This window comes from Silurus aristotelis, assembly GCF_946808225.1.
Source record: "Silurus aristotelis genome assembly, chromosome: 10".
Lineage (NCBI taxonomy): Eukaryota > Metazoa > Chordata > Actinopteri > Siluriformes > Siluridae > Silurus > Silurus aristotelis.
In genome coordinates this window covers 29,190,324-29,217,073 of record NC_139583.1, presented here as the reverse complement: position 1 = coordinate 29,217,073, position 26,750 = coordinate 29,190,324, and the positions used below count along the sequence as shown (strand labels likewise).

Sequence of the window (26,750 nt, the reverse complement as noted above, 5' to 3'; positions counted from 1 at the left end):
TAAATATAACTCCGTCTGTGACCAATTGTTAATTCATAGGTCAACCTCAGGGCTTTGGGAACCAACGAGAGCTATCAGGAGCGGCTCTGTCGACTCGAGGGAGATAAGGAATCACTCGTGTTACAGGTAAGACGTAGGAGCGGTGTGTGTGTGTGTGTGTGTGTGTGTGTGTGTGTGTGTGTGTAGATCTTTAAACCCTATTGAACACCTTTGGGATGAATGTGAATGCTGACTGCACCTCATGCCTCCTCACCTAGATCAGTACCTGACAGTAACTAACAGCAAATGGAGTGCAAACAGGACGTTCAAAAAGCACCCACAGTCCGGTGTCAACAAACTTTTGTCCAAACAATGTTTTAGTTATACAGACAGGTGATTACCAGTGAGGCTAGAAAATCCTTTTCCTTGCTTAACATTTTCATGAGTATTAACAGTAATGATGGTTGATGGCTGATGATTACGGATGTGTTCATAGGAAGCAATTTTGTGATCCGTCTGGTAATCCGTCTGGGTAGCCAGATCGTGAAAGACAGTTGCGTGAAGTTAGGATTTGGCAGCAAGGCTCTTCTGCTCGGTCACATGCTCAAATGGTTGAGTAAAATGCTTCTGCACTCAGGCCAAGTGCTGGAAACGTCCGAACTGTCAGCTTGTTCAACAGGATTTTATTTTATATTCCTCTGAATTGTGATTATAATGTTGCAGCCATAATTATAATACTCCTGGTTTTGCTTGCTCAGGATTATCAGCTTAAACTTTAGTTCACGGTTTCAAAAACTCTCTCTCTCTCTCTCTCTCTCTCTCTCTCTCTCTCTCTCTCTCTCTCTCTTTCGTTCTCTCCCACACAATCACTATACAAACACAGGTGAGTGTGTTGACAGACCAGGTAGAAGCTCAAGGAGAGAAGATCAGAGACCTTGAGAATTCCCTTGAAAAGCACCAGCTCAAGCTGAACTCTGCCGAAGAAATGCTGCAACAGGTACCACAAATGTTTGTTTTAATTTTTCTTTGCGTCAATTAAATATATATATATATGTGTGTACTGTATATTAAAATTAATCCAGCTAATTTGTAATTAAGATTATATATGTAGCAGGTAACAGTTAAAACAGGTGGTGTTACAGTAGGTACCAGTTTTTCCTTCAATCCCGTACGTAATCCAGTGAGTGAGCCTGATTTGGTTGATTGATTTCGTTCAAATGAATTCACAAGCAGTAAAAGTCACGCCAACGCCGATCCCGTGTTCACACTTGCGTAAGATTTGTGACATCACAAAGCCACCAGTATGTTATTTAAAAGGAGAACCCAAAAGCTGCAAAGTTAAAAATGTTGAATCTTTTGATCCAAAATTGAAAGCAGTGGTAAATTAATTGTTTTCATCGCAACACTGGATTGTGTTGGTAAGGGGCGTGTGTTGGTGGTAGTAGTGGTGAGTGGGATATAAAGAGTTTGTTTGTGGATGTGGGGAGTGGGTGTGGGGTATTTGTTCCTAAACCTGCTTTGTGCATGAAGTGTTTGATTTCCCCAAAGGCATTAACATTTGAAATAGAAGCCGATAATCAATCTTTTTACAGATGTAGACCATAATGTACTGAATTTTTGAACTACATCGAGGACACAGAGTTACATACAGACACAGAGCTACATCCATGATGAGCTACAATCAGGACACTGAGCTACATACAGAACACAGAGCTACAAACAGAACACAGAGCTACATACAGACACAGAGTTACATACAGAACACAGAGCTACATCCAGAACACAGAGTTACATACAGACACAGAGCTACATCCAGAACACAGAGTTACATACAGACACAGAGCTACATCCATGACACAAAGCTACAATCAGGACACAGAGCTACAATCAGGACACAAAGCTACAATCAGGACACAGAGCTACAATCAGGACACTGAGCTACATACATAACACAGAGCTACAAACAGAACACAGAGCTACATACAGACACAGAGTTACATACAGAACACAGAGCTACATCCAGAACACAGAGTTACATACAAAACACAGAGCTACATACAGTCACAGAGTTACATATAGACATAGAGCTACATACAGGACACAGAGCTACATACAGACACAGAGCTACACACTTACACAGAGCTACATACAGACACAGAGCTACATACAGACACAGAGCTACACACTTACACAGAGCTACATACAGACACAGAGCTACATACAGACACAGAGCTACACACTTACACAGAGCTACATACAGACACAGAGCTACATACAGACACAGAGCTACACACTTACACAGAGCTACATACAGACACAGAGCTACACACTTACACAGAGCTACATACAGACACAGAGCTACATACAGACACAGAGCTACACACTTACACAGAGGTACATACAGACACAGAGCTACATACAGAACACAGAGCTACATACAGTGTGTTGAGTTAAAAATTGTATCAGCCCAGTAACACAGAGTGTGTGTGTGTGTGTGTGTGTGTGTGTGTGTGTGTGTGTGTGTGTGTGTGTGTGTGTTTGGTACAGTTCAGTTCTGTTGTTGAGGAGTGTGATGGCTTGAAGGAAAAAAATGTTGCACAGTCTGGATGTGAGGCCCGAATGCTTCAGAACCTCTTTCCTGATGGTAGAGAAGTAAAGAGTGTGTGTAAGACCAGGTGAAGTTCTCAGCCAGATGAACACCAAGGAATTTGGTGCTCTTGATGATCTTCACTGAGAATCCATTGATGATCAGTGGAGAATGGCCACTTTCATACAAAATGTATCAAGAGGTTGCGAGACTAAGGTGTAATTGGTGCTATTCTGACCCACGTGCGTTACCACATCTTCGATTTTATGATATGGACATCAAGTTAGAACGATCAAACGTAAAATTTTGCGTGAAACAGTTTTGACGTTTGACACAACATATGTTTGACATATGGCGTTGCTGCAATGAGTCGTTCGAGGTGTTTTGTGCAGCACACACGCTTCAAGAGCGGAAGAACATCACTGGAAAATGACTGTTTAGCAACTCATGCATGATGATCGTCTGAAAACAATCCACATGATCTCACTCTCTGCACCCACACTACTCAACCGATTTGACTTTGTGTTCTTCAAGAAGATCCAGCTTGCCGTTTTGACATCGTTGTGGAGATCCAGCGCAAATCACAGAGGTGCTTGACACGCTTTGAAAAGAAGACTTCCAGGACACCTTCCAGAAGTGGCAGGAACGCTGGAGGAGCCGTGTTGAATGGCAGGGAACAGTTTTATAAATACAGAGTTGCATGATTGCTTTTGAATATAGTAAAATATAAGTAAAGCCAAAGTGACAAAGTGACACGTTTCTCTCTGAGGATTAAAATTAGTTTGTCTGTTCATTGATGTGTTTGTACATTCATCCACCAATGTTTCATCTTTCCATCCCTTTGTTTGTTTTCCTCAAAGACCGTATGTCAATCTGTCCATCCCTCTATTTGCCTGTCTGTTTTTTCATCCAACTATCTGTATACATCTGTTTTCCATCGATTCATCTGTTCATCTATCTATAATTACCTTCTTTTACCTGTAAAAGCAGCTAAATTCAACTACAGTTTCTGGGCAAGAGTCTAAACTGGAGTTTGTCTAGCTGGACAAACATTTGGGACCGTTAAATGCTCTCAAAGTGCTCAATTTTTTTTTTAGCAGGTCTTATTTACCATTGAAAAAATCTCATGGATTAAAAAAAGCCAGTAAACTTTAAAGTGAACTCTGAAAATCAGACGTTGTTGTTTGCCTTTGCAGATTGTTTAGTCTGTTCGTCTGCTCGCTGTTTACCCTCAACTCCTTCTTTCATTTCCCAACATTTTCCACCACACTTTAGTACAGCATTATTGTTAACGTCCATCTTCCCCAATATCTGTTCCTCCTACCTAATGTGCACTTCCTCTTCTGTTCTCACAATTCAAATGTGTGATTATTATGAGATGACCACATTGTATGCCTTTTTTTTTAAGGAAGCTCTGAAGAGTTGCTCTGGAGTTTTGAAGTATTACAGAAGGAAATAGTGCAAGGTCAGGCCTTCCTTCTATTACCTTGACAACACAAATATTTAACAGGGTTATGGGGTACATTTGGTTTATACCCAGGTTGAATGGCAAAATCTGGTCAGGTAAACTGAGATTCAGTTGCAGGGCCTCATCAGACAGACTCATCAGCCAGAGGAAATGAGACGAGGGTCTTAGCGAGAAAATGGAAATGAGAAAAAAAATAGCCAAAGGCATCTAAGCAAAATGAAGTGATTATGGCAGTGACTTCTATCATTTTTTTCCATAGGATTTGAAAACACTGACTATATATATATATATATATATATATATATATATATATATATATATATATATATATATATATATATATATATATATATATATATATATATACACACACATACGGTACATGTATTCGCACTGAAATGTTTTGGTACTGGGCTTTCGGTTCGGTACTCCAAACCATGTAAAGCAAATCTTCATGGATCTGGCTTTGTGTACGAGGGCATTGTCATGCTGGAACAGATTTGGGTCTCCAGGTTGAACAATTGGGGAAATTTAACGCTAACACATTCAAAGACATTCTATGAAATTTGGAGAAGTCTGGAGAAGAACCACTTAGGTCAAGTGTTCCAGGCTACGTGTAAACGTACAACATAATTTTAGTGAAATAGACATGATATAAATAGTAAGATACTATTTTTTAGGTTGTTAAAACAATATTAATAAAAAAAATACAGAATCATAACAAAAAGACAAGACAAAAACATAAAAAAAATACATAAATAAAATAAAATAATCATTTTATCCTGGAATTTTTTTTTCTAAACCATATTCTATCATGAATTTTTGCACTTCGACAAAGTTTTCCACCTCATTTTAACAATTTTTAAAAGATGTAAATGCAAATTCTTTTTTATTTGTGTTTCTTTAAAAAAAAAAAAAAAAACGCTGCTCCTGATTGAATCTACAGCTTTGGCTTCACTGATGAGGAGCGTTTTCGAGCTGTGGTCATTATGAGGTTTTGGCCTCTAAAAGTCAGCCTCGCTCTCAGTGACAGAACCCTAATCATTTCCATGTGCAGTCTTTAAATGGTAATAGACTTGGTCAGAAGCGAGCTTTCACAGTCTAGGACAGCTCATGACAAATAGATGGCTATATAAACCACCTTCAGGTCAGTCGGTGAAGTCAGTGTCTGGTTTGAAATGGACGAAATCAGGCCAAAATATTGTTTTTGTCAATGGAACTGGGTGTGTTTTCTGCTGTGAGCTTGGATTAGTTTCCATTTCATCCATAACTTCTCTTGAGTGTTTTGGAGGCACTTTCCTGCAGCTCTTGGTTTCGCTTGTGCTCTCTCTCTCTCTCTCTCTCTCTCTCTCTCTCTCTCTCTCTCTCTCTCTCTCTCTCTCTCTCTCTCTCTCATACAGTGTCATACAGTCAGAGAGAGAGAGAGAGAGAGAGAGAGAGAGAGAGAGAGAGAGAGAGAGAGAGAGAGAGGAAGTAAATATAGACTTCATAGTCTGTGTATATTTAGCCAACATGCAGCAGAAGCTCAACAGTGTTCAGGGGATTTTGTTTGAAGCAACCGTTTCACATCTGGGTTCGCATATGTGTGTGTGGGATTGTCTTGAAGCTCCTGAGCAGGACTGCACTTGAGTCGCAGAAACTAGATCTGATGGATGAGGTTTCTTTTCTGGAACTGAAGCTGGTGACCATGGAGGAGATGCAGAATCACAGCACTGAGAGACCGCACAAAGCTGAGGTATCGTACCGCTCTGGATTCTGTAATAAATCACTCAGGGTCTTACGGTCGTCTTTATATTAGACGTGGTACAAAGCATTACGTCAGAAATAGACCCTTCTGTGTTGGGCTGTTATGGGAAAATAATCAGTGCCTGTGTAGTATGATGGAGTGAAGTTTTCTTGGTCTTCTCTTGTAACGTGATTTGTAAACAATTTACATTTCGAGTTATGTTTTCGAAACCAAAATAATCATTTCTGAAATTTTAGACTCCTTTCTTCAATGTTGGATAAACAAGCAATCACAGAAAACACAACACCATTAATCTGTTCATGTGTAGACTACTGTAACAACTTCGGACCAATCAGATTTGAGAGCTCTTCACCAGTGTGGTATAAATCTTTAGAAACAGCATATAAAAGTTCTACAGTATTTGATTTCTCATGACCAGTCTGTTATTGGTTCGAATCCCATTTATCAGCAAATTGAGAAAAATAAAAAACAAATGAATGTACATGAATCTGGTACTCAGACGCTGTGCACATTTACATTCAACTGTGTAATACAGTCTATTTGTAACAACGAATTTGCTTCTTATGCTAATTACAGTTTTGCAATATGAAAGCTTACGTGTCAGATGTAATTAGTGGGTTGGGAAGGAGAGCTAGCGTTTGTTGATGTAAAATATACCTCGCTTTAGGTTTTGTGGCAAGTGTGCAGAAATGTGTGTGTGTGTGTGTGTGTGTGTGTGTGTGTGTGTGTGTGTGTGTGTGTAAATATGTTGACTCAAGCAACCAAATGAACAAATTAGTGGTACACCCATATCATAGTGTTACAGCAACAATTATAACATAACATCACAATGTACCAAACTCTTGATTTGTTGGTAAATACAGTAGTTTTGGGTTCAGATTTGGTCAAACATTTGTATAACACTAATTAGGTATAATCTGCAAAAATCTGAAAGTTTTTTAATGCATTATATTGAAATCTGATATGATTCTGATATCTTTAAACCAACAAGCTAGAAAATATAATTTTATCATAACAATGTAATAATGTAATATATATTTAATTATTAATTCTATTATAATTCATATATTAATATTATATATATATATATATATATATATATATATATATATATATATATATATATATATATATATATATATATATATATATATATATATATTATACCTTATGATAATAAATTTATACATTTATTTCAGCATGAAATTTTCCCTTCATTTGAACTAAATGACCCAAACATGTTCCAGCTTCATGAAGATCGGCTTTACGCTTTACATGGTTTGGATTGGAAGATCTCCTGCTGTAAAGCTCTAAACTCTATTGAACATAATGAATGTGAACACTGACTGCACCTCAGGCCTCTTTACCTCACCTACATCACTACCTGACTTTTAGTGGAACTTCTTCTCAGATGAGTGGAGGTTTTTATAACAGCAAATGGGTTAGGGTTAGGGTTAGACACTAAATGTTGAATGTGATGTTGAAAAAGCACATATGCATCAGGTGTCCACAGACATTTGTCTATATAATGTAGTTTATATTCTAGCATACCTTGTAGTAGCTATAAACAGTCTTTCCTTCATAATCAATTCATAAAAAAAGCAAAGTAATAAAACACCTCTTATCTCAAAAAAAAGTTAGTCGTACTTGTTACAAAGAGCTGACAATAGAGACTCCTTCCATAAATCATAAACAATTCTACTTAAATAAAGCCAATTTATTTTATTGTGTATCATTAATTGAATAATTTTCAGTGAATGAGCTGTTTCTATGGAAACAATAATGTATTAAAATAAGTGCATTCATGTGAACCTGTGCCGCTCTTATAGACAAGCAAGAAACATTCTCTGACCAATCAGAATCGAGAACTGAATTGAAGTTCTATAATATTAAAAAAACACAACATACACAACCTAAAGCTTCTGCTTTAAAATGTTATACATGTAACTCCAGGTACCTAATTTGAGGTATTGTACAGTGTGCAAAGTGTCCAGGATGTTAATGTTTACGAATGCTGCCTTATTTTATATCCGATATTTTAATGATCTGAAATAACATTTTTAAGGAGAGCTTTAATTAGTGTAGTACAACCAGATATTAATGTAGCTCTTTATTGTACCATGAATTAAAATGCTACACACAAAAACACTTCCACTCTTCTGACAACTGCTGTGCTGAGTGGCTCTAATCTGGCTCACAACATTCCCCTGGACATGCCATGCTTCAGCCCTCAGCAGCGAGCCTCCCAGACCACCCCACCCCATGCCGACCCTCTCTGCTACACTCTATAGATAGCAATCATATGTCAGCCATCTCATCTGCTGTGTTTTCCTGCCACTGGATCACATGATACTTCCTCCCCTTACATGCCAGTCATTACTGAACTGTTGTTTACGCTAGTCTCAATGATGAACTCTTCTTTCCAGTGTTGATTTTTCTGTTCATTTTTCATGATCATGTTTTACTTTGCACCATTTTGCATTTCAGGCTTGTTTCCTTTTCCATCCTGAGTGTTCACACTTAACAAAGAGCCTTATATAAGCGCAGTTTTGAACTCGCACTAATCAGGTCACGGACCTGTTTATTTTGGCTGAAGGACATGGTTTTGCAAGGACGTGCCAATGGCGGTACCTTTGCTGCCTCAGCGATTAAAGCATGGTATTTTCTCCATTCAAGCTTTATGAACGTACCACAGAGTGAAATGAGCCTGAAATGTTCCTGCTTAATAAATTTAACAGCAGAAAAATAAAATATAAAAAAAAGCAGATCAGATTACACTTACACTACAGTTATGCTTTGCTTTTTGCTTCTTTGACTTTTTTACATGCAAATGACAGTCACTGTTGTACTGTATTACTTCCATTTCCAAAGTGTTGGGACGTCCAACACTTTGTCCTTGATACTCTCTCTCTCTCTCTCTCTCTCTCTCTCTCTCTCTCTCTCTCTCTCTCTCTCTCTCTCTCTCTCTCTCTCTCATAATATAGGTACACACAAACTAAATGGACACCAAGTCTCTGGACACTTGACACCTTGCTGTTATAATAGCCTTCACTTTTCTGGGAAGATGTTCCAGTAGATTTCTGAGAGAGCTTGTAGAGATTTGTGGAGATTAATTCCTCCATGAGGGTGTTAGTAAAGTCAGGTACTGATGGAGGTGAGGTGAGGAGGTCTGGGGTGCAGTCAGCGTTCACATTCCTCCCCATGATGTTTAATAGAGTTTATAGCTTTTCATTAGGGTTTTAAGCTCCAACCCATGAAAAGCAGATCTTCATGGAGTTGGCTTTGTGGAACAGGTTTGGGTCTCCTGGTTGAAGTGAAAGAAAAATGTCATTCTCCTGCATCGAAAGGTGTCCGATTCAACTGTGTGTCTCGAACTTTGTGAGAACCGTGTGGGGAAGAATATATATGGTTAAAAAAGTCCGGTGTCGATCATTTTGGTTAAATCCATCCTCTTGTGGTTTTAAGAAAAGGTTTATTAAGCATTGCTATGTACTTTTATTTGTAAATACACTCTATTGTCAAAAGTATTGGGTCACCTGGTCATAAGTATAGTATGTGATTTGTGAGCATTGCATTCCACATTTAGTCCCAATTTGCTTTTACAATTCCCTTCACTCTTCTAGATTTTGGAGTGTGCTTATGGATATTTGTGTTGATCAGCCACAAGTGTATTATGAAAGGCAGGTATCACTATAGAGCTCTATAGCAGGCCATTCAAGAGCTTCCTCTTCGAAGCAGGAAAACCAGATATTCAAGGATCTCAGTTTGTGCACAGGGGCATTGCAGTGCTGGAACAGGTTTGGGTTTCCAAGTTCGAGTGAATGCAAAATTTTATTATAGCTTATCACAGGAACTGTACAATTAAGTGCCTCCGGCTTTGAGGTAACAGTTTGAAAAAGGACCACTTGTTGCAGGAAAGGTCAGGTGACCCAATACTTTTGGAATTATACTGTAAGTTTCAGCATACATCACTTTTATCCGCAATTTTTTTTCTTTTATATAAATAGGGTTATTTTTTTTCTAGATATTTGATGTAAAAAGCATCATTCATGTTCATTTCAAAACTTTTAAAAAGGGGTGTAAATACTTATGCACCCACTATTCATTACGCTCATGTGTTTTGATTTTTCATTTCCTATTGCTTTTCAATTTTGCACCCCTGTGTGCTTCTCCTCCTCCACCAGAGTGTAGTGAATCTGATTAGCGAGCTCCAGGAGCAGATGTGTAAGATTCAGCAAGAGCTTTCTTCTAAAATCCAAGAGAAAAAACCTGTAAAGAACCAGGACGATGAAGACTCTGGTACTGATGCTCCGCTGAATGAACCAGCCGAGGCTGAAGGGACGTCTACAGAGCTCTGTCACTGTGGGAAAGAAAGTGTAGGCATCCAATGCACCTGAGTGATTTGAAAAGCTTCATTTTTCAACATCTGGACTTTGGCTTGGAATCTGAAACCTGCTTATGAAGCTGCCCTTTGATCGCCTGGCATGTGCTGGCTGCCTAATGTTTGAAGAATCTGTAATAGTGTTCACAGTGAGCTTGGTGATTCGTGCTTGATGTAACGTATTAACACGTGTTGTGGGTTTATTTCTGTGCTGTTTGTTTTGGTCTGTGGGCTGGAGATATTTCTAACAGATTTCATGCAGGGAATGAATTTCATTTAGGGGCTGTGTGGGTTTTTATGATGCGTCGTTAAATCATTTAAAGTAGATGAATATCTTTTTATAGAATTTAACACTGTTCAGACACACACACACACACACACACACACACACACACACACACACACACACACACACACACTGTATATACTATATATGTATATATACACTATATATTTTTCCTTTACAACCATCACATGTGGTTGACTTATAAGGAATACATTTCTAAAGATAAACTTAATATTATAAAGATAATTTTTTCCTTCCAGATAGAATACTTTTAGATACTAATTTATTAATTTTACATTTATACTTATTGTTATTCTATTTGTTTCTATAAATTTGCTTTGTGACAATGAAAATTTGATGAGAATGATGAAAAATTATGTATTTATTTAATTTTAATTAAATGAATTTATTATTATTATTATTATTATTATTATTATTATTATTATTATTATTATTACTTTGCAACATTGTGATTTATTAATGCATCAATTTATTACATTTGCTAAATTATATTTTTTTGTATAAAATATTACATTACATTAATATAATTATTTTTTATTTACAATTATACCTAATACAAAGGTAAAGAAATATTCAAATCTTAGATTTCTTTAACACTTACGACAACGTATGCAGCATATTTTCAAATTAATGGCATTTAACAAGACACCCTTATCTAGAGTGACTTCCAATTGTCTCATTTACACACGTGAGAAGTTGAATTTTTATGAGCATTGCTCAAGACCCCAGAGTGGGATTTTGGTGCTGCTGAGATTTGAACTCACAATCTTCTGATTGGAAGACTTTCCCCAGTATTACATTATATATTGAAACTAATTAACACAATTTGCATATTAATGACCTGTAATTAATATTTAGTTTAAAGTTTAAATATTCATGAGTATGCGGTGGGTTGCAGTGTACATTTTAAATGCCTTCTAACTCTTCTAAATTTTCATTCCAGCATGAAATCACTTTTGATGTTCATCTCTTCTGAGATAAACATTCTTTCTCTCTTTTTTTCTGATGAACAGAACCTGCTCCAGGAACTGCGGTTGCTCAAAAATAAAGTCGAGGAACTTGAGGATGAAAAGTCCCAGTATGAGAGAAAACTCAAGGCAACAAAGGTACTGTAAGAGAAATTTACTTTGACGCTACTCTTTTGGGAAATTGGTTTTGATTGTATTTCCCATAAGTCAATGCATCTTCCTCTTTTCAGGAGGCACTTCCTAGCAGGCTTCTTCACCTCCATGTTTAACTGCTGTATCTATTATCAGTTCTGCTCACGAGCTAACAAACCTTAAAAAAAATAAAATCCTGTTCCGATGATGATCCATCTACATGCTATAATTCCTTCTGAAAACACACTTAAACTTCTTTTTCTCTGCACGCAGACATTTCACTTTAATCAACGTTTTCTCTTATTCATCTGTTTTGGTCTGTATTTATTTCATTATTTCACTTCCTCTTCCCTGTAGCTGTCCATCTCTTATTCTCTTCATGTGTGTTACCGGTCTCTGGTGACTCACTTGTTGAGTCTGAGGCTGATGGTGGAGCAGCTGTAGGTGGAGAGGCAGCAGTGGGAGGAGCACAGCAGGAACCTTCAGGTGCCACCTGCTCCCCTCGTCTCCCAACTTTTCCACATATTCCTTTTCTTTCCTAAAGAACTTGCTTACATTCTTACCCCTTTCCTCCAGTTGATTCCTTATCCCCCCCCCCCCGTTTCCTGCCTCCTTCATTCACACTTTGGTCATCAGTGTTAACCAACCAACTTCATTTCTGCACTCTACACTCCCCTACAGTACCTCCTTCTTCAGCCCTTCTCCAGATACCCTCTTCCTCTTATTATCTCTTCACCCTCATGCCGCATCTTCTTCTGATTTTTTTCCTCCCCCTTTCTTAACTGTCCGATCATTCCTTCTATTTTTCATCCACACTGTCTTTCTTGCATTTATCTCTTATTATATTCTTCAACTAAACTTATTTACATGATCTTGTTTTTCCAGATGTTTCTTTGTTCCATATCCACCTTTTTCCCTGTTTTTCAGCCTTCAGAGTTTCCTCCCTCCAGCTACTACCCTGTAGCCCCAATTCTTCCAGCTTCTCTCTCATGTCTTGTACATTTACGGCATTTGGCAGACGTCAAAGCCCAATGCCTTAACCACTGAGCTACCACCTCCCTTGTAAATTCCTATTTCTACTCACGTCTAAGTTTTTTGTTTTTTTTTGCTTATTTGCTTATTTTTATTGCTTATTTGCTTATTTTTCCACCTGCTCCACTTTATCTTCCACTTTTTCTACCACTTCAGTTTTTAATTAAAATTTATTTCATGGCTTTTTTTCTTTGAGATACATCATCACTTTACATTCTCTCCAATCATTTCCACCTCCTTGCTTTTTCACACCAATCTTTATTATGCTTTTATTTCTCACCTCCTTTACCTAGATGCCAAGTCCAATCTCTACGGCTTTCGGACTATTGATCCATGTTTCCCGTTTTTCTTCTAAAAAACAGCATGTACACAAAGTAAAACAATCTCAGCATTACATTGTGATCCTCTGAAGCTCCCTGACCTTTCATGTTATCTCCTGCATTAGCTGCCCAGGTGAAGTCTTCAACTCCTGTTAATGGAATGTTGTCCAGCATCAACACAAGGCCAATTTTTGCTAAATTGCAAGCATGTAAATGTCTGCAAACATGTGGAAATCACTTCCCAAAGCTGGCACAAAACCTGCTCATCTGGAGATCAATATTTTCCAGAAACTTCGGAGTTTCTTAGAAACTGTGTTTAAGCCTAAGGTCACAAACTGTAATGCCAAACATCAGTGTGGTGTAAGTTCATCTCTGGACTCCAGAGTGGAAAAAATCAGTCTTTGGAACAGTCCAAAACAATGTTTGGCAGCTTATAAAATGTGTTTGATAAAAAGTCTAGATTTGGGCAGATTCTTATGCTTCTTATGAAAATTTTAGAGCTGAAAAAAAAAAAAAACTTTAATGTCCTTGTGGTGTGCAATTAACCTCATCTAGCAAGAGGAATTGGCTAGAAGAAACCAATGGCTAGAAGAAACCAACTCTTTATTAATCCTCTTTTAAAGAAGCACTAATTAGAAAAAGGAAGTAATTATTTCTTTCTTAACCCATGCTCATAGAAATGTTAATTATTTTACACAAACTCCATCACCAGTGTGTGTTCACATAGCAGTATTCTAAATACACAATCAGGGATCAATAAACTGGTCAGTTAAAGATGGTTTAACCGATGACCAGTTCAGGAAACACAGGTTTTAACACTGGTCTCAAATTTAGTATGTTTATTAGACTTTCCATTATTCTTCCAGTCAGTTTGTAAACAAACTGTATGCTTTAAATGATCATTTCCAGGCAGAAATCTCGGGGCTTCAGCAGCTTTTGCAGTGTAAGAATGTGGAGATCGAGAACCTTCAGGCTCAGCTCCTGTCCAGATCTCCCATGTCTATTGACAGTGCAGAAAGAGGTAGGTCTACATTGCTTTCTTTTCTGAACATGTTCGCATTTTACAGGGTGGCACTGGGAAATGGGAAACTTTGGAACTAGGGGTTGGCGACTCTGGGACCAGTGTGAGCTCGTTTCAAACCCCTTGCCGTTAGTTATAACGGAGCAGTGAAGTGGTGCGTATGAATGGTGATAGAACGAGTGCTGTATAAAGAACATTTCTGAGTTTCGTCACTACCATTTAGGATGTTATGAGTGTGTCCCATCTGCTCCCATTACAGTATGGGTGTGTCATTTCGAGAAAAACGGCTCAACACAGCGATGAGTTTTGTTGTTGAATGGAACGGCGAGGGTTCCTCATAATCGCAGCTCGAACAGCCTCAATATTCTCTGGTGTGTGGGACTTCATTTGCAAGGCTGAACCCATTTTGTCCAAATGAACAGAAGGGACACAATCATGACGTCCTCACTGGTAATGACGCCGAAATGAACCAGTGGTCAGGCAGAATGAACCAGAAATCTTTAGAAACACTTTTTACGTTAATGAAATTGTCAAGATTTTGCTACTATGAGATGGGATTTTAAGTACAATGTGATCTAAGCCACTGTATACAGTACACATGTCTACGCTGGTGCTGGACACCTGTTGGATTTAATAAGTTTAGATGTTCATATAGATTTATATAAATTGTCATTAAAGACTAATGCTGCGGGCATGTAGCTTTAAAAACACTAATCTGACCTTTATTTATCTAAATTAATCAATTTAATCAGAAATACACTGCAAGCATTGTGTTCAATACAAGTCTGAGTGGTGTCTGTGGTGTTTAAAAAGTGTTTAGATAATTAGTGTTTGCATGTTTTGCACTGGAATGGTTTGTTTGGTGACTAACAACAGCTCTGTATTCTTTTTTATCCTGTTCTCATCATTAGAAGAGCTATACAGGAGAAGGCTCAACACTAAACGTAAGAGTTTAGCATACTGGATCACTAACACACACACACACACACACACACACACACACACACACACACACACACACACACACACACACACACACACACACACACACACACACACAATACTGTCCTTTTTCTTGAATTTTATTCTATTGGAGGCAATTTAGTCGAAATCCTTTAGGAAATATACATATGTATATATGCAAATATTAATGCTAAATAAGTCCAAATTCCTTTAGTATGTGGTCAAGAGGATCTGTGGGATTGGGCAGGACTGAATTTAATTGAAGGATTGAAGAATGCTTCTGAGAACTGACAAGTTAGTCCAGAACTCCTCCAGGAGCGAGTGAGATTGTTTAGAGCTCCTTTGGACTCGTCAAAATGTCCTTGATACCAGGCAGGATGGGTCAGAATTCCTTAGAGACAAAGTAATTTAAGTAAGAATTCCATTGGAAAAGCATGTTAGAATTCCTTTGATAGTCAGGTTTGGTCAAAACTCATGTGGAAGTTTACAGGATCATTCAGAATTATTTTTAAGACCATGTAGGATCAATTCTTTAACAGCGGCACGACTGATCAGAATTTCTATGAAACCAGGTAGGATTATTTGGAATTCCTTGGAGATCAGGTCAGGATTCTTTTGCGCTCGGCTAGTTAGGTCAAAATTCCTTTAAAACGCAGACAGGAGTAATCACAATTAATTTTATGCTTAGTTACAGAATTGGTTGCATTTATGTGGGAGTGGGACGCGTTTCTCAGACCATCTTCTAAATCGGTTTAAGTACCTGATATTTATTTCAAAACGTTGTGGGTGCATTTGTGCTTGAATTCATATGTAGATCCTTCCTCAAACAAAAAACAAGGAAGCCATGGGGAGTTTAAATACATAACCGGTCGGTGGTAACACGAAACAGGTGAGACTAATTATCTTCCATGGAAACTAGCATTGAGAAGAGGAACATGGTATGCAAAAAGGGACAAAACAATGTCTTTGTGAAAATGTGATCTGTAAGCAAGAACCGAATATGTTTCTAATAAAATCCAAATACCAGTGAAAGCACACATTCACGTTTGTTTTTGGTAAACATAGTAAACATGTTTGTTTCTTTTTTCAACAGATCAAGAACTTCTAAAATTAAAAGCTGGAATGGAATTACTAATTGCAGCCAATGATGAGAAGGTAAAGAGCATTTCTGGTCTCAGAAATCGGTGGCTTTGATAGACATATGAAAAAACATGTTTAAAGAATCTTCATTTGTTATTCAAGGAGAAAGCTCTGAGAACCGTACATAAACCTTCTAGTAGGACACCTTACGTTTTTGTTGCACAGCTCTACCACAATGTGCTTTACTTAAAAAAAAAACTTTATTATGAATTTTAATAACTAGTAATTGTGTGTGTGTGTGTGTGTGTGTGTGTGTGTGTGTGTGTTTGTGTGTGTGTGTGTGTGTGTGTGTGTGTGTGTGTGTGTGTGTGTAATCTGGGTACAAATTACTGCATCTTTTCCTACCTAAAAGAGAACCCTGGGAAGTTCTGTTTGTCTGTTTAAATGCTTTCAGAAAGCACTTAAATTCAGTCAGAAAGGGTTTTAAGTTTGACTCCTTCATGGAAATTAGGAGGCTTTAATTATCCTGCTAACTTTTAACTTTAAGAACCTAAAGAAAAGGAGCCTTTGGGATCTTACACTTCCTAGAACCCTTTCTGAGAGGGAACCACTACGTTGTAGGGTTAAGAACTATTAATGGTTATTCCAAAGACATAAGCGTTTTTTTGCTTTTATTACTCCGAGTTAGACCCCTGTAGAAAACCAGAACCGTTAAGCAATGAAAAAAATGCAGTAAACTTTTGAAGCCTTCGCAATACGTGTTCTGAAGAGTGACGTCTTTACCTTCACGCCACCTCCTTCGGGCATGTGGAAGAGTAAATGAAAACCACTTTGTGCACACAGGACCTCCTGTTCCCGTCTGTGGACTCAGACAGCAGGAGATATTTACAGAACCCCGGCTAAAACCGTTTCCTTCGTTCCACACTTAAAGGTGCGGATCAGTGCCAAAACTGGTCATGTGTTTGCAGTAAGCGAGACGTGGCAGGGTCTGCTCTGAGGCATCGCTTCGAAAACACACCCAGTTCTCTGAACTCACTGCCAAATCGCAAGTCTGCAATTTAGAAAACGTTCCATTTAACTGCACTGCCATGTACCACGTTCTAAACATTCAGGGGGAGGAAGATTATTTTCAGATAATCTAAAGGATTGCGTAATCCTCGTAAAGCACTCGGATACTTTCCACTGCTTCTCAAGTGTTCCAGATTACCATGAGACGGTGTATACTTTTAGAGAATACAGGTTCTTTGATTTTTTTTTTTATGATTTCACTGGATGAGTATTGGTTTCTAAAATGGTTTTCTTTTCAATTTGCTTTAATGTAGAAAGAATGTGTTTATTTTTTCCTATGTGTTATAACTCTATTAGAAATCCATGCTTGAGGGATGAAACACTGCGTTACACAATTTCAGGAAATCAACAACAGTTTCGTGCAATGAAAAAAGTGCCGACTTGAAGGTTTATTTTCTGTAACAAGTGCTTTATTCTTTTTCCCACCACATATTTTGTGAAATGTTGAGAAACATTAATGAAACAGCTCACTTCCTGTTCTCAATTTAAGTATAATAGTAGTTCCTTCATCCGACTCTTTTTTCTCTCTGTCATGGTTTGGAAACTTAACACTAAAATCTCACTAACAAATACTGTATGTGTTTATATGTATATCATTTCTAACTTATATATGACCTCTGTATATCAGTCTTATTTAATTTAATGTGTTATTTGTTCACTGAAGTTTTTCCTTGTTTTTCTTTCAGGATCGGCGTATAGAGGAGCTTTCTCTTCTCCTGAGCCATTGCAGGCAATTTCGAGATTGCAAAGCTTCGTTCCAACGTAAGTCTACTGACTTTATATTGTTTAACAGTAAATAATGTACCTAAAAAAACAATCTTTAGTCGTTATTATTATTTAAGAGTAATAACGGAAGGTGTGCTGTAAGGAATGTAATTCTGGATCCATTGGCGTCTTTGGGGAACCTGAAATGTAACGAGAATATTCCTTAAAAATATTCCTTAAAGGTTCATTTAATGACTTTGTGTCAAACTGCACAATTGAAATGCATGATATCTTAACAGCCCTAAACAAAGCTGTGGATCTGGAAGGTTTCATCAATTCAGGCTTTCTTTCTGGCCCTGAAATAAACTCCGCCCACGGAGCAACAGAAGTGTTAAACACTCAAGGCAGACCAGATTTACATTTAATATAAAAAAACAAACAAACAAACTACTAAACAACAAAACATTTTATATTTTGTACAAATATTTCAATTATTAAATTGATATTCCTCAGACACAGCCAGACCCATGAGCAGCAGTGAGGAAGAAGAACAAAGTGCACCAGTGAAGACCAAAGCTCTCACTATCAAAGCTCACTCAGAGGTATACAATACATTATACACTTATTGACAAAAGTATTGGGACACCTGACTTTTTTCAGTTTGTGGTTGTTCCCAAAACTAGAGGCGCATGATTGTACAGGATGCTGTAGCATAAAAATGTTTTCAACTTGGAGATCCAAACCTGTTCTAGCATGACAATGCCCTTGTGCACAAGGCAAAATCCATGAAAATCTGCTTTATATGGGATGGAGTGGAAGATCTCATGCTATAGAGCACACTCCAAAATCTAGTAGAACATCTTCCCAGAAAATTGGAGCTTATTATAACAGCAAATGTGGAATCTTTGTCCATAATGAGTTCTGCACTATACTGTGTTTACAGTTACATATTCACATATTTACAGCTTCATGTTCACAAATGAATGCTTGTTTATACATTTTTTTTACAGACAATTTCAGTCACTTCCTCTCCACTTCTTGCATCCAAAATATCTGCTCAAAAGGAAACAGAATCAAGGTATCATGCTTTCTGAAGATCCTTTCACTAATACTGAAATGTTCACTACTGACACAAAGATGTCGCTTTGTTGTCTCAGGGCACAGTCGAGGAATTTGTCCGGCAGCCAGGAAGACCTGAAAAGTGAAGCAGAACAAAAGGTTTGTCTTTTTATTCACCGAAAATGACACCAAAATGAGTGAACTGAGTTTATTTAGTAGATTTTGAAGCCTTTTAATTCAATATGCTCACCTGTGGTTTTACATAATCAGCAGAGTTTAAATATTCCTCCTCGATTAGATCTCACATCTATCTATCATCAGAATCAGTCATCAGAAATCCAACTTAGATGTTGTCCAGCTGATGATTTATGATGTATTTATGAACTGTGGTACTTTTCATATTTACTAATTCTATTTCTGGTCTTCTTCGAATCCTGTAGCCTCTGGCCCGGACTCCTGTAGAATCAACATGCTCAGACGAGGTACAGTGGTGATACTAACTACATATTTAGATAACTTATTCGATCATGTCTCACTCAGCTGATCGTGTCCATGCCATTAGATAACACAATGTCCATGCCAACTTACTCATTTATTGCTCATTCTGTTGTCTCCTCTAATCAGAGTTCTCAGTCCAAACCGGAGAATGGGAAATGCATCCTGATAGACTCTAATAAAAGTGACAGCTCAGAGTCAAGGTCACAGGAAGGCTGCCAGGACGGAGACACTAATCAGAGTACGAGCTTCTATCAGTCTCATCAGTCAGCAGTGTTATATCACTTTTACAGATGTGTAAAATCTCTCTTACAGATGTGTTATATTAATTATTATTTTGAATTATTATTGTATGGAAACCCTGGTTCTCTTCTCTTCTCTTCTCTTCTCTTCTCTTCTCTTCTCTTCTCTTCTCTTCTCTTCTCTTCTCTTCTCTTCTCTTCTCTTCTCTTCGCTCAGAGTAAATTAAAACCACTGGTTTCTCCACACAAGGATTTACGTTCATCTTTGATCCCATGTTGTAGTCGGGGGTTTCGTGTAGAGCCCAAGCTGTTCCTTACTATCACTCCTTCTCCCTCTGTCTGTCTGTGGAACCAGACCTGTGTCTTTAGCTGCTTTTTTTAGCTATAACTCATCCCAGATGTTTGCACATGTGTCATGATGCAGATGAAAAGAACAGCTTTTACTCCGGAAACCGCACAATATCAGGTGTCATTTCTCCTTCCGATATATTTACCAGACCTCAAGAACTCAAACTCTAGCTTGATTGTCCAGTAATATCAATCCACATCGACGTGTTCTTAAATCTGATTGGTCAGAAGGGGTTGTTAATAGTATTCTATAGTGTATATAACTGTAATTCCAAAAAAGTTGTGTTAAATGTAAATAAAACAGAATGTGATGATTTAATTTTGCACGTTAACATAAATAATAGAATATATTCACAAAAGAACTGAGGAAATGTACCATTTAAAGGACAACATAAGGAAATTTTTAATTTAATAACTGCAACATGTTTTAAAAAAGTTGGGACGGGGCAACAAAAGTCTGGAAAAAGTTAATATTAAAATGAATTAGTTGGAAAAACATTTTGCAGCCCATTAGGTTAATTAGCAACAGGTCAGTCAGAAGACGTATAAATAGTGTATCCAGAAAAAGTATTTTTCGGTGAAGGCATTGCATATTTCAGCAAGTCAATGATAACTACATACTGCATCTATTACAACAGCATGACATTGTAGTAGAAGAATCTGGGTGCTGAACTGACTTGCCTGCCTGCAGTCTTTCACCATTTGAAAATTAAATGAAAAACGCAACAAAGGAAACCCAGAACTGTTGAACAGCTAGAATCCTGTACCAGAGACATATGACACAACATTCCTCTCCCAAAACTTCAGCAACTGGTCTCCTTAGTTCCCAGATGTATACAGACAGAAGAAATGATGCTACACCTTTTTTGATGCCGGTTGCAACCTTATCAGTTCTTTAAAATTCCATATATATTCTCAGTTTAAACATTTTATGTTTGTTTGTTTTTTTGTGAATAGAATATAGATTTATGAAATTTGCTAATCGTTGCATTGTTTTTTTTTTTTTTTACATTTTACAAAATGTCCCACATTTTTTGGAATTGATAAACTAGATAAAAAGTACAATGCGTTGTTTTGAAATAATCCTAAATGAAACTTTCTAGGCTTAACAGAAAACAGAATTTGAGCGATTTAATGGAGACCAAACCAAACTACTGCAATTATATTCCATTTATGGTTTAATAAAAACACACATTTACATTCCACACAACTGCACTTCAGCGGATTTTTGGAAACATCCTGAATGCATTTAATATCCCATAACGTCCTTAACGGAGTACCAAACCCTACCTCACTTCTGTGTGAACTCACATTCAATATCAAGTCTTTCTGTGTTTACTCTAAACTTCTCTGAGTGTTTTTATTTATTTTTCCCCGCAGGAAAAGCAGACAGAGCGGAAGAGCCGAGCGTCTGCGATTCTTCACCCGTTTCGTCTGGGGTGGATTCAGGAGAACATTCTCCCATCTTACAGGAAAACCTGAAGAACAACAAGAGCATACGCAAACTGTGGGGGAAGTGAGTAGATCTGTGGCTCTGCATGACTGCTCCTACATAAACACTAAAACCTGCTCAGGTCAGCAGAGTGTGGGGCAAAAACCTGAAAACCTGATTTCTTTTCTTCTACATGATTTTATTTGCATTTAATAGAAGTGTTTGGACTGTTCTAGAAAAAAAAAAAAGAATTTATGTTGCACAGGTTTTCATTCGGCTCACCCTCATACCTGAAAAATCGACAAATACAACTAATGCCACAAAACTAACAAACAAATAGAAAAAGACAAGGATACAAGCAAACAAACAAACAAACAATAAATAAATAAATAAATAAAGATAACTTCCACTTGTTTTGGGAAAGAGCTGCAAGCTGTATTGAAAAATTAATCTCCGACCCCCACAAAAATAAAATGAAATAAAATGAAAAATAAAAAAGAGAGAGATAAAAATAATAATAATAATGAGCTACTGCTTGCGGTTGAAATTAGTACAACAGTCGGCTAGTCAAGTTTTCTTTCTTTCTTTCTTTCTTTCTTTCTTTCTTTCTTTCTTTCTTTCTTTCTTTCTTTCTTTCTTTCTTTCTTTCTTTCTTTCTTTCTTTCTTTCTTTCTTTCTTTCTTTCTTTCTTATATTAATTAATTAATTATTTTCTCTCACTTTTTTTCCCTTTCTAAATTTTTAGTGTACAAAATTCAAACACAATCAATTAATAAATAAATATGAATTAAATAAATGTTTTATTAATGAAATGGTTATTTTCTCTAAAAATACACCACTTACAGATTATTTACTGAAATTAACTTGCATTTTCATTGTAATTCATGGATTTTTTTATTTGAATTCATTTAACCTAAAACAATGTAATGAAAAACAAACTTAAAAAAAGGAGACAATATGGACACCTTATATACAATAATGCAGGGTTGAGGTCAGAGCTCTGTAGGAAGAGATCTTCCACTCCAACCCATAAAAAGTATATCTTCATGGAGCTGGCTTTGTGCACAGGGGCAGTGTCTGATTGCTGGATCAGGGTTGGGTCTCGTAGTTTAAGTAAAAGATTTCATACTCCAGCATCCAAATGCCTCCTATAAGAGAATCAATTAATAAAATTGACTGGAAAAGTCAGGTGTCCCAATACTTTTGTCAGTATAGTGTATATGACGTATATATCATAAGTACTGCATGCAATTTTTTTTGTTTAGTTAAAAGAGATTTGCGAGTTACTGAATATAAGATTTTAATTACTGAACACAATGATTGTGTGTTTAGGATCAGGAGGACCCAATCAGGGGGTCTTGCCTCAGGAGATGATCTGGAGCCCACTGAGTTTAGGAGAGGAGGATTTAGAGCCACAGCTGGACCCCGACTGGCTCGAACTCCTGACTCGGCCCGATCTGTCAGGTAGGAGTCCAGATTTGTGCCAAAGAAAAACCTCGACTCTCAGTACCTAAAGACTCAGTGTCTCTTCTTTACCTTCGCATGATTGTTATGACTATTTCTGGGTTGGTTTCCTCCATCGCTCTGCAGGGACATGACTGTCCCGTTCTCGAACTGGACCACCGAACAGGTGTGCGGTTGGCTGGAGGACTACGGACTCGGTCAGTACGTCAACTTGACGCGTCAGTGGGTGATCAGCGGTCAGACTCTCCTCTCCGCCACACCACAGGAACTCGAGAAGGTATTATTGGATGCTTTTATATGTTATACAACAGTTTCAATTATTTAATCTGATTAGTTGAGTGTGGACCACGTTCTCTATACAGTGCTGTAGCTCTTACTTTGAAAACGTTACTAGAGAAGTTCAAGACATGGTAAATCATTTTCCAGAAATCCAACTTTAAACCAAAAAGTGTAAAACCTTTCAGATTAGATGGGAAAAGAAACGCTAATGCGATCATCAACATCTTTATTAGAATTGTACAGATCCTTGTGAGCTGACAAGCTGATACTTAACAACTAATACACACAACCTTTGACCGTATTGTGTCTAAAAAATCAGAAACATCAATGTCTCGTTTCAGCAACAGCGATCTGGCTGTGACCATCTGCAACTCGCTCCTCCCTCGACTAACAGCTCGTCTGATGTTTCTTACGTGTCAATTTACTGTTACAGGAAATGGGAATCAAACATCCACTACACAGAAAGAAACTGCAGTTGGCTCTCAGGTCATTCAACAACAAGACGATGGAGAAATCCTCCGAGCTCGATCACATCTGGGTGACACGTGGGTACTTTTCTAACGCTGTTAATTTCTTCTGAAGTTTTTGTTGATCTGAAATCTGAATATTTACCTGTTTACTGAAAGTAAAGTTTGAGAACTTCTGCCTTAAGTAACACTAAGTAAAGAGAACAGATCTGTGAGTGTGTTTCTCCTCCTCAGGATGGCTGGATGATATTGGCTTACCTCAGTATAAAGACCAGTTCCATGAGAGCAGAGTGGATGGACGGGTGCTCCAGTATCTCACAGTGGTATTTTCACTTTTCAGTCTCAAACTAATTCTAAGGTGACTGTCACAAGCTTTAATGTTCTAATTGTTGCTTCTGTTGTTGTTCATCGTCGTTTTACAGAATGACCTTCTGTTCCTAAAGGTCACCAGTCAGCTCCATCATCTGAGCATCAAGTGTGCCATCCACGTTCTCCACGCCAACAAGTTCAACCCACACTGCCTGCGGCGCAGACCAGGAGACGAGGTGTGCGTTTACAGAGTCCAGTCCCTGAATGAGCAAAGGAAGGGAATGATGGAGTGAATAAAAAAATAAAAAAATTAATAAAATAAAAAATTACATCAAATATATAAAGTAATTACACAACACTGATAACACTATAAAGAATATTTATTAAATATTAAATACAATAATATTAACTTCTAATATAATATAATATATAAAAAAGTAATATAAAAAATATTTATATTATTAAATATAATTATATATATATATATATACACACACACACACACACACACACACACACACACACACACACACACACACACACACACTTTTTTTTCTTTCCATTTTACTTTATAATGAATAAAATATATATTTTGGTTAAAACCCCTTTAAATAATTAATTAGCCATTAAAAGATATATACTCTTTGTATTATTATTATTATTATTATTATTATTATTATTATTATTATTATTATTATTATTATTATTGTTTTTAACTTGCATTTAGTGTCTAGAAAATGTATAATAATAATAATAATAATAATAATATTAATAATCATAATCATAATAATCATAATAATAATAATAAAAAAAAATTATTTCAATCCGATGTTGTGTATCTGTGTGTTCATGCAGAATAAAACATCTCCGTCGGAGGTGGTCCAGTGGTCTAATCATCGTGTGATGGAGTGGCTTCGCTCAGTGGACTTGGCTGAATACGCTCCTAATCTCAGAGGCAGTGGCGTGCACGGAGGCCTTATAGTAAGTCACAATTAACACCTTCTGACCAATCAGAATTCAGCAAAGCTGGGGTTTTTATTAATGTTTTTTTTGGTGATTCATCTGCAGATCCTGGAGCCTCGGTTTACCTCTGAGACTTTGGCCATGTTGCTGAACATCCCTCCTCAAAAAACTCTGCTCAGGCGCCACTTAACCACCAACTTCAACTCTCTGGTGGGAACCCAGGCTCAGCAGGAGAAACACGAATACGCTAACGCCAGCGGGCACTCGCCGCTCACCACCACCGCTAAAGTCCGGGTATGACTTCAGATAGGATTATTATATAATAATCCAGGGCTGGGTGAGATCTACAGGATCTTAATGCATGATGTGTAGGTGAAATATGGCCCAAGGTGGAGCAAAGAGCATTATAATGGTAAGGCCTCACACATCTTAGGAGGCTGGAGTATGACATTTCCCTTCACTTGAACTGGAAGAACCAAACCTGTTCCAGCATGACGATGCTCCTGTGCACAAATCCAGCTTCCATGAAGATCTACTTTACATGGGTTGGAATGGAAGATCTACTGCTATTGAGCTCAAAAAAAAGCTTTGAGATGAATGTGAACGCTGAGTGCACCCCAGACCTCCTCATCTTCTCACCTACATCAGTACCTGAACACCCTTGTGGTTGAATTAATCTCCACAAGCACATTTTAAAATCTAGAGGAGCATCTTCCTAGAACTAGTTTACAGTAATATGTAGTGTGTAACAGGAAGTAGTGCACAAAATAAACAAATATATAAAATGTTCAATTCACAATGCAAAACCTGCACTTTCTCTGAATTATTGTTGGTCTTATTTTCTCCTTTTTTTCCACATTGTTCCTTATTTCAGCCAAAGAAGCTCGGCTTCACAAACTTCAGCCACCTGAGGAAGAGAAGGCCTGATGATTCAGCAGACTATATTTGTCCAGTAGAAATGGGAATCCCAGCGGTTGTGAATGGTTCGGTCCACTAGCTCGAACATCACTGCCTCTTTGACTTTCTACTTCTCTGGAAACCGGATCATAACGAGATCCTCGATGTCCTGATGTTCCCTCAGAACCCTTTCGTACCTGTGATTGATTTTTCACCTTGTCCTTTTGGATGGATGGATTTAGGATGGAGAATTTCCACATCTTGACCTTATTTGATTTAAATTCCTTTTTTTGGACATGCTGGTCCCACTGGATCTTCAATGATAAATGCTTTACATTATAAATATTGCATTTCTTTCATTTCTCTTCACTTTTTCTTTTTATGCCCAGATATAATTTTTTCTGTATATTTATTCTCTGCATTGATACATTTGTAATCATAATTATTGCTTATTCTGTAGGCAAATAATTACTTTTAAAATACTTTACTTTGAGTGATCTGTTACAGGGATAAAGTTTGTGTCAAATATTAAATGTAAATTTTAAGATAATATTGATCTCTTTAACTGGTGTTTTATGGGTTAATGGCTATTATTGTTCGTGCAACACTGCCATCAAGTGGTGAAAATTGTATAATCATCGGTGTCCTGCCTGAATCAATCCACCTCTTAATACCATGATTATGAGGTCATATCTATAAAAACCATCAGTATTATAGAGAAGTGCAGTAGCACAGAGCGCTGCATCACACACAGGATCCCATTCAGTGTGAACAAATGTTATAAACTAAAGCAGGAAACCCAGTGAACACAATTCAACACGTCTCCCTTCACTGTAACCACAAGACCCCTCGTTTTCACTGCATTTTTTTTCACTGCATTTCCTGGGAATTTAAAATGAAGGCAACTTGTGTGTTTTTGTGCAAATTAAACAGGAAAGAAAACACAAGTGATATAAGCGGTTCATGAAAAAATTTTACGCAAATTTACATTCGGATTCACTGCTCCTTAAGCAGCACATCTGAGAGAAACACTATAA

At 37.4% G+C, this 26,750-nt stretch overlaps 1 protein-coding gene across 10 annotated transcripts in view; it reads left to right on the top strand.

The window, feature by feature from the left end:
- Positions 1 to 26,260, top strand: part of ppfibp2a (PPFIA binding protein 2a) — a 33,187-nt gene extending 6,927 nt beyond the window's left edge. For 2 of the 10 annotated variants that reach the window (XM_083552935.1, XM_083552937.1), the window contains 22 exons: positions 40 to 126; positions 863 to 976; positions 9,966 to 10,157; positions 11,483 to 11,575; positions 13,831 to 13,942; positions 14,854 to 14,886; positions 15,999 to 16,060; positions 17,740 to 17,815; positions 18,272 to 18,360; positions 18,769 to 18,836; positions 18,916 to 18,976; positions 19,258 to 19,299; positions 19,442 to 19,553; positions 21,283 to 21,418; positions 22,667 to 22,798; positions 22,925 to 23,075; positions 23,511 to 23,622; positions 23,779 to 23,867; positions 23,967 to 24,089; positions 24,709 to 24,834; positions 24,922 to 25,110; positions 25,691 to 26,260. In XM_083552935.1, the coding sequence (XP_083409061.1) occupies positions 40 to 126; positions 863 to 976; positions 9,966 to 10,157; positions 11,483 to 11,575; positions 13,831 to 13,942; positions 14,854 to 14,886; positions 15,999 to 16,060; positions 17,740 to 17,815; positions 18,272 to 18,360; positions 18,769 to 18,836; positions 18,916 to 18,976; positions 19,258 to 19,299; positions 19,442 to 19,553; positions 21,283 to 21,418; positions 22,667 to 22,798; positions 22,925 to 23,075; positions 23,511 to 23,622; positions 23,779 to 23,867; positions 23,967 to 24,089; positions 24,709 to 24,834; positions 24,922 to 25,110; positions 25,691 to 25,813 (2,322 nt within the window). In that variant the 3' untranslated portion in view covers positions 25,814 to 26,260. Of the gene's footprint in view, positions 1 to 39; positions 127 to 862; positions 977 to 5,438; positions 5,770 to 9,965; positions 10,158 to 11,482; positions 11,576 to 13,830; positions 13,943 to 14,853; positions 14,887 to 15,998; positions 16,061 to 17,739; positions 17,816 to 18,271; positions 18,361 to 18,768; positions 18,837 to 18,915; positions 18,977 to 19,257; positions 19,300 to 19,441; positions 19,554 to 21,282; positions 21,419 to 22,666; positions 22,799 to 22,924; positions 23,076 to 23,510; positions 23,623 to 23,778; positions 23,868 to 23,966; positions 24,090 to 24,708; positions 24,835 to 24,921; positions 25,111 to 25,690 lie in introns of those variants that run through there. The other 8 variants (XM_083552939.1, XM_083552938.1, XM_083552940.1 and 5 more) reach the window with 7 other exon arrangements.
- Positions 26,261 to 26,750: the final 490 nt, after the last annotated feature.